Source organism: Elephantulus edwardii, unplaced genomic scaffold (genome assembly GCF_000299155.1).
Source record: "Elephantulus edwardii isolate Elephantulus edwardi_28Jun2011 unplaced genomic scaffold, EleEdw1.0 scaffold00200, whole genome shotgun sequence".
Classification (NCBI taxonomy): domain Eukaryota; kingdom Metazoa; phylum Chordata; class Mammalia; order Macroscelidea; family Macroscelididae; genus Elephantulus; species Elephantulus edwardii.
The window spans coordinates 166,556-174,338 of NW_006399950.1; the positions used below are offsets into that span (position 1 = coordinate 166,556).

The 7,783-nt window shown below is 38.1% G+C and overlaps 1 protein-coding gene across 2 annotated transcripts in view; it reads right to left on the reverse strand.

Moving 5' to 3' along the window:
• GRM7 (glutamate receptor, metabotropic 7) overlaps window positions 1-7,783 on the reverse strand; it is a 730,124-nt gene that overhangs the window by 145,024 nt on the left and 577,317 nt on the right. For both annotated transcript variants that reach the window (XM_006897077.1, XM_006897076.1), the window contains exon 8: window positions 5,193-6,128. In XM_006897077.1, coding sequence (XP_006897139.1) covers window positions 5,193-6,128 — 936 coding nt within the window. The remainder of the gene's footprint in view (window positions 1-5,192; window positions 6,129-7,783) is intronic.

Below are 7,783 nucleotides of genomic sequence, written 5' to 3' on the forward strand. Positions count from 1 at the left end.
TGTTCACAGCTTTAGTTTGCTTGGCTCCACAGTCAACACTCTTGGCACCAGTAGCCAAGAAATTAAAAGGTGTATTGCCATGGGAAATTCTGTTTTTAGGGACCTCTTCAAAGTACTGAAGAGCAATGGTGTCTCTCTTTCTCTGCCTGTTAACTTGAGCTCACATGTCTCATATTTCTGTGACACTGAAGTCTTTCCATAATTTGTTCTTTGGGCTACAGTTACAGAACATGCACTAACTTGGACAATATCTTCTTTATTTCTACTCAATAGTCCTTCATGGGGCGGAGTCAATATGGAGTCAATATTGGAGTGATGAAAATCTACTAAGAGGAGGGACAATGGTGTTTCATGAATCTTAGTGATCCTTCAGTAAGACCATCAGAAAACTATAATCAAGTCAAATAGTGCAGAAGTATAAAGTAATAGATTACTCTCAAAGAGAATTACTACCTTTTCTAACTTTTTGCCAACTTTAACCAAAGACTTATAATCAAGGACAAAATTAAGATGATTAAAGCAAACCAAATTTCCTACAATACCATTTATGTAGCAGTAGGTTAATCCTTAGAAAAGCCCTTCTCTGGTCCCCTAACAATAAATGCAAACAGCTGGATGAGCAGAGATGTATCAGCTGTCATTTGTTGGAGCTCAGTGCTAAATCAGGAGTGACACGTGCATTTCAAATCTCTCAGAGTTTTGATTTATTGATAGTGGCTGTGTCAAGATTGTTGATAAAACATTCAGGACCAAGCCTAGGCTCAAGGGAAGAGTGCCATGATTGATTACATATCTACCATGGGTATGTGCAGTAGGAAAGGCTGCCAATCTGCCAAAGAGTTCTGAACCTCGCATTAGTTCTAGGCAGATCTGTCTTTGTGTACAGATTACCAGCTATGGGTAACACTCAAAAGTCTCTAGCCTCTAAACCCATCCTTTCAAGAAATAGTCCTAGAAAATACTGTCTACCTGCCTGTTCTCTTGCCTTGGACAAGGATTTAAGTTTTATGACACAAACATCAAGTTCTACAGTTTAGTCAGTTCTCTGATCTTGAAGCCTTAATACTGTGCTTCTTATCCCTTGATTTCTTTATCCCTACAGGTCTCCAATTGGTTTGAGATGGAAATGAATTTATTTGCAAAAGTTGTTATAGTAGAAATCAAATAAATATTTATAGATATTTTATATAGACTGGAAAGATAGTGGGAAAGTCAGTTTTAAAAAGTATGTTTGGATTCCACTGGCATTTTTTTCAGCTTATGTGTTAAAAAAATGTCTGTTCTATGTCCCACCTTAGCATTATTGAAGCATCAGAGATCAGACATTTGTTAAACTTCTAAACAAATTCCTCAGGTGATTATCACAGAAAAAAATTTGGAGACTCTTCAAGTTAGGAATGGATCTGAAATAGGCAGAATGTTGGCAATGACTCCCTGGCCTTGTCATTCCAGTAGAATAGTGCTTACAAAAATCCCCAAAGAATCCTGTGATTTCAGACACTAGCTGTCCAATCTGGTTATGCTTTGATATGGGCAGCAGAGTGGCCCACAGCTGTTACTTCTAATTATGAAGTTTTCGAAGACAAACTCCTCCCTTCAAGTACTGGTCTTTCCCCAGTAGTTTTCTCTGACCAATAATAGCGTCAAATGTTTTCTTGTCCTTCTTCTTACCTACCCATATTCAACAGACTTTTACACATACAGGAGAACACCTTTGAGATCTTCTGGTTTGATTCCTTTATACCAATGTTTACATTCCTTTTATAGAGCCTAGTGGTTTGTCTTTCTGTCCATGTGTAAGGATGACATCTCAGTTTGCATAGAAAACTTTGCAGACACCTGCTATAAAGCGGTGATGAAGAGATCATGTACAGCTCAAGTGTTTATTTTCTCTCTGCCTAAAGCATTCTTCTTTCCCAAGCTACAGGTACAAATTCTCGCATACGTATACTTTAAAAAAAGAAAAAGAAACCAGATCTAGTTCTAGAAAGAAACGTGTCTCTGACTTCCCACTCTATCCTAGGACAGTCAGTTCTTACTTGTTGTTCATCATTTAGTGTTTACAGTAGCATTAAAACCAAAACTGCCATCAAGTCAACTCTGATTCATGATGACCCCAGGTGTATGAGAGAAGAACTTGCTTTGAAGTGCTCTCAGTGGCTGAGTTTCGGTAGCTGACTGCCAGACACTCTCCTAAGGAACCTCTGGGGGGACTGGAGGTATCACCTAGATTCGGCTAGAGTTTAACATGTTAAACTTTTACACTGCCCAGGTACTCCTCTGCACCAGTAAGTCACCTAATCACAGTGACTGAAAACTTGAATCATTCAATCATTAAACCCTTAATCATTAAATTACATCCATGGTGCTGCTTCCAAATACTCATTCTAGAAGTTACAGCACTGCAAACAACAAAACAAGTGATCCCATATCCTTTTTTACAAGAGAAAAAAAACCCACAAAAAACCCCCCAAACCAAACAAACCACCAAACAAACAACAACAACAACCTCAATGTCAATGAGAGCTGACATTTTAGGAGGAAAAACAACAATCAAGAAACAAACGTATACTTTATGTTCTGCTAATAAACTCAATGAGAAATTTCACAGAGATATCCCTAGCATGGTCAAAATTATTTCAATTCCCTGAAACAGCACAGAGTTATTACCTAACTTGCTGCCTAATCTTTCTCTTGTTCTCTTTTCCTGTTACAATGGAATTCTTCCACTTGAAATACTTAAACTGTTAAATCTAAGCAAAAATGGAAGTTTGTGAGTCTGAAGGTTGTCAAAATGCCTTTTCTAGGTCTTTTTGCTGTATTTGGCAATTTGCTGCTTTCTACCATTTACACTATGGTTTCACACACATGTGATAGCTTTTGATTGCTCTTGCTTCACTAGTCATATGTTTATCATTAGGGTGTATACATTTTCCTATCTCAACTCACAGACCCTCTTTGGCAATTTGGCACCTTTAATTGTACTAATAATCAACTGTGTACAACAACATAACCCATTAAGAGTATATAAAGGGAGATACATAGTTTTTAAAATTTTGGGAAAATAAGATGCTTTCAGACATCTTAATTTTTCTGCATTGTTTCTGTCACTGCAACATCTTTAGAATTAGAAATTGTGAAAATGAAAATTCTTGAAAGCTTGAAGCATTTTCTTGTTTTTAAATGAGTAAATTAAATTGCTAACCCTCTTGAAAAGATCCATAGTCATGGCTAGAAATGGCTACAAGCAAAAACGAAATGGCAGAGATGTGTATTGTCAAATATCCATTAGTACCCTCTTCCCCCAAAATACAGAAATTACCTTTTTGTCCCTCAGGAATAAACCATAAGAACCTACTCTTTTTAATTGCTGCATGGTGTATTATGCATATTTTAATAATAAAATAATTATCATCTCCACAGGTTTTGAGATGCATATCATTCTCTATAAAAATTTAACGGTTATCAATTTACCAGCACAGTTTTTAGGACTTTTTCTTCTTCATCTCTTTATTGTATATCGCTATCCTCATATTCAACTACCTCCTTGGTCCAAGGACAGATTAGAAGTAGTAAAATGAGATTCAAGTTTATTTTACTGACAATAGACAAATATTACTTTAAAATAAAGTTTTGAAAATACACAATTCTCAATGAGATTCTATTTTATAAAAACTTCCTATACTTTATTGCTCATATCTAGGAAACATTTCATGGTTCAAATGCACCAGGTGCTCCACAGGAGAAAGATGGACAAATTCCTCCCAAGCAATTTACTGCCTCTGAAAACCTGTTGGAAGATCAGCTATAAGTTGGTTCAGACTCAGTAGCACACAAGAACCATTTAATATCCTTGGTTTTGTTATTCTTTTGTAGACTCATTAAATACCCCCTTTTTAAACACACTCCAAATTTACAGTTTTAAAATAGTTATCTCTGAGTTAGAAAAAGCCATTGATTTCTTTCCATGATTACATTAAAAAAAAATCAGAAGTAACAAGGAAAAATCAGACTTGACTATTCCTAGAAGCAAAAACTTTATAAATTTTCAGACGTTTTAACTTTCCCCCCCCTTACTTCATTTTAGGTGTTAAGTCCCAAAATGTTTAAATGTTTTGTCCAATGTAATAGGCAACCAAGGTTCACTCTCCAATATCCTACCTTCTAATCAGCTGTAACTGTGCTCTATATTATAGAACCAAAACTTAAATGAGATGTAGTCCAATTGATTTTAACTTGTGACAAGTTCACTGGGTATTAAAGTAGAACTGAGCCTTGTAGCCTTTTATTTGGCTATCATATTTCATAAATATGTTAGGCCTTTCTTTTAAAGTACCTCAAGGTGAATTTGAACTAACAACCAAGTTCAGAGTCAAGTGCACATCCATCTACAACACATGGGAATGGGGAAGTGGTGAACATTATATGTTCCATTCCACAGTGGGTCACCATGAACTGGGGACAGCTCAACAGCAACTAACATAAAAAAACCCAAAACACCAAGAGTAGAATGATATTCAGACTTTCCCTCTATTTACCCATATTTTTGCATACATGCCATTTGACAAACCTACTGTGTTGGTTTAAGAAAACTGTGTGATACTGTGTTACATGACAGGTTGCTAACCAGAGAGCCAGCAGTTTGAATCCACTAGAAGGCCACATTGCCCCACAGGGGAAATATGGGAAGTTTCCTCTTGTTAAGATTTACAGTCTAAGAAATTGATGGACAGTTCCTACAAATCAGAATTGGCTTGCTGGCAGTGGGGTTAATGAGTTGGTCTAGTTTATGTACCAGATCTCCTCCATAGCAGCAGTGTGGACAGTCAGTCAGTGGAGAGAGAGAATGCACTGTCAACCACTGGCACTTGGATAGACACCTACTTGGACAATAAGCATGCTGGCCTTTTTCTCTTGTTCTAAAGAAATGTGTGTGTAAATAAGTAACAAAATTTAGATAAATTGGTAATGAACAATCTCAATATTAAATAATTCCATAACAAATAATCAACTTAACCATAAAAGGCTAACAGAACAAATGCAGCACACTTCACATTCTCCTAACAGGGACATCTATTCCTCCAGGGCTCCTCTTCCTTCAGGAATTCCTCATGGTGTACAAACACATATAACCAGTTTATACCAACACTTCAAAAAATTAAACGCATGATGTTGTGTGCATTTTCACTTACCTTTTCTGCTGACTGAGCAGTGCCAAAAAAGATTGGAATGAAGGCTAGCCAAACTATACACGTTGTATACATAGTGAATCCAATGGGTTTAGCTTCATTAAAATTCTCTGGGACACCCCGAGTCTTGATGGCATAAACAGTACATGTGACCATAAGAAGAATGCTATATCCCAAGGAACAAATGATTTGGAGATCTGTAATGTCACATTTGAGAACTCCTCTAGCTTGATCAGGGTTCATTGTCTTATGTTCATCATAGTCTATGATGATGTTGGGTGGGTCAACACCAAACCAAATAAAAACACCTAAAAGCTGAACTGATATTAAACTGGATGTGATTGCCAGCTGGGAGGTTGGGCTTATGAGTCTGGGAGCCGTCACTGATTTCTTGCCCTGTTCAAATATGCGATAAATCCTATTGGTCTTTGTCAGAAGTGCTGCATAGCTGATGCACATCCCCAAACCCAGGAAAATCCTCCGAAAAGAGCACACTGCCACATCAGGCTTGGCGATCATCAGAAAAGTGATAATGTAGCAAAGAAAAATGCCTGTCAGCAGAACATAGCTGAGCTCCCTTCCAGAAGCTCGGACAATGGGTGTATCATTGTAGCGGATGAACGTGGCCATGACAAAGATAGTGGCAATGATGCCCAACATTGCCAGAAAGACTGGGATAACAGCCCATGGTGAATGCCACTCCAGCTTTATGATGGGGATGTCCTGGCAGCCTGTTCTGTTCTCATTGGGACGCTGGTCATAGGGGCAGTGTTGGCAGGTCATTTCATCAAACTGGTATTGGTACCCATCGCAGGGCTCACAGGTCCAGCAGCAGGGGGTGCCCTTCTGTGTCTTCTTCCTTTGGCCAGGCTTGCAAGGTCGAGTGCACACAGAGGCGGGGACTTCTCGGAGCCCTCTGCCCCACTGCATGTCCTCTATCTGCAGGGAGACACAAGGTAGGATGGTCACTCAGAGAAGACAGAAAGGGGGAGTGAACACAGGCTTCATGAGGAAAATCACTTTATCCCCATCTCCATGAAAGGAACCCTGGAAGTGCAGTGGTTAAAGTATTTGGTTGCTAACTGGAAGATTCGTAGTTCTAATTCACCTGCTTCACAAGAAAAAAGATGTAGTAGTCTATTTCTGTGAAGACTTATGTCCAGAAAACCCTATTGTTCAGTTCTACTTTGTCCTACAAGGTGATTATGAGTTTGAAGGACTTGAGGGCAGTAGGCTTGGTTTAGATGGGTCTCTTGAGGGAACTCCACTGCTAACCAAAAGGGTGGGGTTCTGAAAAATCAGTGAGGAAAACCCTCTGGAGCACAGGTCTACTTTGAAACACATGGGATCACGATGAGGCAGAAATCAGACCTGTCTACATGACAACTGGCATGAGTATTTGGGGTTTGGTTTATTTTTGTCTTTTAGGTTTTCTATGTTGTTTTGTTTTTCTTTCTTATTGTTGTTAGTAAGGATTAATCCAAGATTTGACACCTATGTGTTGACTCCAGGTTCCTTCACCACTACAGAGAATGTTCCAAATGAGCCTGAGTATTAGAAATTCTATGACAGTCATTAACAAACAGATTTGACACTCCCATCCCAGAATGTGTAAGTCAAAATATCCTTGGAAAGAGTCTATATTTTAACAGTGCCTCAGAAGACGCTTCCAAACCAATTCCTTTGATTCTCAGTCAATTATGACTAAGAGGGACCTTGTGTTAGAGCAAAACTGTGCTCCTTGGAGTATTCATAGATGTCCTTTTCAAGAAGTAGAACACTAGTCCTTTCCATAGTTTAGTTATCAAGTGCAGACTGTTTGTGCTACATTAGAAGATTCTTACAATCCAATAAATTGGGAAATATTGATGTGAACTCTACTGCCTCCTTCTTTTTGTGTACTATTGAGTCATAAATGCAAATACTCAAGATCATTAGCTATTAGAAAGATACAAATCAAAACAATAGTGGGATATCTCACTCCAGTACAAAGAGCAATGATAAGAAAGACATCAAACAACAAATGCTCGTAAGGACTCGGAGAGATTGGAGCTCTCATACAGTCTTGGTGGTAATGTAAAATGGTGTAACAATTATGGAAAGCAGTTTGATACTGCCTTGGAAAGTCGGGGAAAGAAATATCATTTGATTCAGAAGTTCCATTACTTACATTATTACATTCCATTACATTATTTTCACGGGTATATACCTGCTAAAATAAGAACTACAACACAAACTAACGTGCTCATACAGTTTATTGCAGTACTATTTATAATAGGAAAAATGTTTGATACAACCCAACTTCCTATCAACAAATACACTGCTCAAGAAAATGGTGCATTCACACAATGGTGTATTATGTATAGCTCAAACAAGTAACATGAATCTGTGGAAACCTGCATGGCCTAAATTAGAATCAAGTATTCTGGATGACAGTAGTTAGTTATAAAAGGACTAATACTGTATAAGACCATTAACATAAAAAGCTAAGAAACAGTTTTTCTCAGTCTTACCCCCACCCCAATGCCAGCCTCATTCTACAACAGTGGCACCATATAGCATTTGTCCCTTTGTGACTGAGATACCTCACTCAG